Source organism: Corvus brachyrhynchos, unplaced genomic scaffold (assembly GCF_000691975.1).
Source record: "Corvus brachyrhynchos isolate BGI_N302 unplaced genomic scaffold, ASM69197v1 scaffold19, whole genome shotgun sequence".
In the NCBI taxonomy this organism is placed as follows: Eukaryota; Metazoa; Chordata; class Aves; order Passeriformes; family Corvidae; genus Corvus; species Corvus brachyrhynchos.
The window spans coordinates 2,280,560-2,283,739 of NW_008246061.1; the positions used below are offsets into that span (position 1 = coordinate 2,280,560).

The following is a 3,180-nucleotide window of genomic DNA, read 5'->3' on the forward strand; positions in this document are numbered from 1 at the left end:
CAGGCTGCGGGAGCGGTGGCGCGCGCCATGGGGCAGGAGGAGCCCGACCTTTACCGGGACACGTGGGTCCGATACCTGGGTGAGCACCGGGAACCGGCACCGGGAACCGGCACCGGGAACCGACATTGCGCGCTGACCCCGAGAACCGGGCGCTGGCATTGAGCACTGACACCGAGAAGCGGGCACTGACACCGGAAACCGGGTAACCGGCACCGGGCACTGACACTGAGTACAGAGCACTGACGCCGGGAACCGGGCACTGACACCGGGAACCGGGTACCAGCACCGGGCGTTGACACTGGGTACAGGCACGGGGACCTGGGCATTGACATTGGGCGCTAACATCAAATACCGGCACCGGGATCTGGGCACGGACATCGGGTACCGGCAGCACAAACAGGGGGTGCTGACGCTGGGTATGGGGCACTGACATCGGGTACCGGCTGCGCAAACGGGGCCGTGATACCGGACACCGGCCTCTGTCACAAGGTGCTGGCACCAAGAACCGGGCAGTGACAGTGGGTACTGACACCAGGAACTGGGCAGCAGTGCTGGGCACTGGGCACGCCACTGGTACCGGGTACCGACGTCAGGCACCACACCGGGAACCAGGCACTGACACCCAGCACTGTTTTAGGAACTTGACACCAGACACTGCGGGGGGTACCGGGTACCAACACCACACACCGCACTGCCCTGGGCACCGGGCACTGACACCCAGCGCTGGTACCGTGAGTGCACTAGGTCCGTGATACCGGGCACGGGGCACCGGCACCCAGCACTGGGCACTGATAAAGAGTTCTAGTACTGGTTATCAGCACCACACAGCAGGCCCTGGCTCTGGGCACTGCACACCAGCACCATGCACAGACCCTGGGTAGCAGGACCAGTTATGGGCACTGGGCAGAGACACAGATACCAGAACCGGGCGCCGTCACTAGCACTGGGCACCCGTCACAGACACCAGCACTGGCAGCAGTCACCCCCAGCCCAGCTGTCCTGGTGGCAGTGGGCTCCAAGGAGACCCAGGCACTCCAAACACCTCCTTGTGCAGTATCCATCCAGTGACATTGGGAGACTCTGAGAGTGACATGGGGACACAGTCCCTGACCCTACCATCTCCTCAGGTTATGCCAACGAGGTGGGCGAGTCCTTCCGCCCACTGGTGCCAGTGCCGGTGGTGTGGGCCAGCTACGGTGTGGCCACCGCCTACGTGACCGCCGACGCCATTGACAAGGGTCGGAAAGCCGCCGCTGTGAGTGCCACCCCTCCTCATCCCCCCAGCCACTCCCTCCTCACCCTTCCACTGACCCCTGTGCCCCCCCAGGCCCACGCACAGGACCCTACACGGGTGGGGGTGGCCGTGGTGGACACCTTCGTGTGGCAGAGCCTGGCCTCGGTGGCCATCCCTGGCTTCACCATCAACCGGCTCTGCGCTGCCTCGCTGGCCCTGCTGGGGTCCCTCACCCGCTGGCCCCTGCCGGTGCGCCGCTGGACCACCACTGCCCTGGGGCTGGCTGCCATCCCCCTCATCATCACCCCCATCGACAGGTAACGGGGACACCCCTGGGGCGGGGGGACAGGTGGGTGCCACCACCCCATCCCCACATCCCAGAGGGATGGAGCGCATTTGTCTTCCTTGGGGAGCTGGTCCCAGTACGGGCTTGGGGCTGGGAGCAGAGGGTGGTGATGGGCTGTCTCCGCTCCAGAGGGACTTTGCTGGGGTCCAGCCAGGACATGTCCCTGCCAGGATGGGGATTATCTGGCGCTGAGCTGGGATTAGCACAGTGAGGCTGTGCTAAACCTGGTTTTGGTGGCGCTGCTGTCTCAGGGATATTAAGGACAGCCCCACCCATCCCACATCACATCCACTGCCCCAGAGACCCCCCCCGGGACTCCACTGATGCCCTCTCCTGCTGCAGGACTGTGGATTTCCTGATGGATTCCAGCCTCCGCAAGCTTTATGGGACACCAGGAGAGCCCCCAACGTCCCACTGAGCACCTGGCACGCTCTGGGGAAACTGAAGCATGCTGCTGTGACCCACCTACTGTGACCCCTCACTCTGGTGACCCCCAGAGTGGCCACCCTGCCCCACACTGGTCCTAATAAACCATTTCAAACATGAGCCCTGATGGGTGATGTTGAGGTGCCACCACAGCCAGGCCATGTCCTGTCCTGGGGGACACATGGGTCTGGGTGGGTCCTAACCCCTTGGGGGTCTCCACCATGGGATAAGAGGTCTCTACCTGCTCAGAGCAGCCCTGCTGGTCCCACCCTGGAACCTCTCCATCTCCACAGCCTCATGGGACATCCAAGGAGCTGCCACCATGTCCATGGTCTCCAAGGACACGAAATCCACCCAGCCAGGAGCCACCAGCTCCAGCACCACAGGCTGGGACAGTGCCACAACACCTGGAAGCCACATCTCCAGGTACCTGGAAGAACCTGGAGATGTGGCTCGCCACTGTAGTAGCACGTCCCCATCCCTTGGTGGCATCCACATGCTACCACCAGGAGAAGCTTTAGAGAAAACAAAACCACATTTATTGAGGAGAAAGGGGCTCTGGTCCCACCTCGCCCTGTTTCTCAGTCTCCCTGAGGACCAGGGCTCCCACCACGCTCTGCAGCTCAACCTGGAAGGGACACCTCTGCCTTGGTGGCCTCTGTCCCCGCCGGGGTCTGCCCAGGCGCCAGGTGGTCAGGGCCAGCCCCAGCAGCCCCCCCAGCACTGCTGCCACCAGCATGGCACTGCCCACCAGGGCCAGCCCGGCCAGCAGGAGCCTCTTCACCGTCCGGCATGGTGCTGGGGATGGCAAAGAACACACCTGGGAGTCAGAGGGGGGTTCAGCACAAGAGGTGGGGGTTTTGGGGAGATGGCAGAGGGTTGGGGTGTCCCTCACCTTTGTACCATGGCACCTTTTCCTGTACCAGCACTGGTCCAACTGTCTCCCAGTGGAGTGCCCCTTCTCCTGGGAATGCTGTGGGAGGATATCTCCAATGCAGTCCATCCCAGGTCCAGGAGCCCTCCCAAGACCCCAAAACAATGTGGGGCCAACCCTGTCCCACCCCCAGTACCTGGCGTGTCTCCACGGAGGGTGTCAGCAGGGGGACATCCGGTGTCACAGCAGTGGCACGCGGCACTCCGGGCAGGGTCCTCTGCGTTGTGCCAGCTGGGAGAG

General features: G+C 63.4%; 1 protein-coding gene across 1 annotated transcript in view; it reads right to left on the minus strand.

Annotated features, from left to right (window-relative positions):
* RNF215 (ring finger protein 215) overlaps positions 1-450 on the minus strand; it is a 13,886-nt gene extending 13,436 nt beyond the window's left edge. Inside the window, exon 1 of the mRNA XM_017746500.1 lies at positions 281-450. Within this exon, the coding sequence (XP_017601989.1) occupies positions 281-433 (153 nt within the window). The 5' untranslated portion in view covers positions 434-450. The remainder of the gene's footprint in view (positions 1-280) is intronic.
* Between the last annotated feature and the right edge of the window lie 2,730 nt (positions 451-3,180).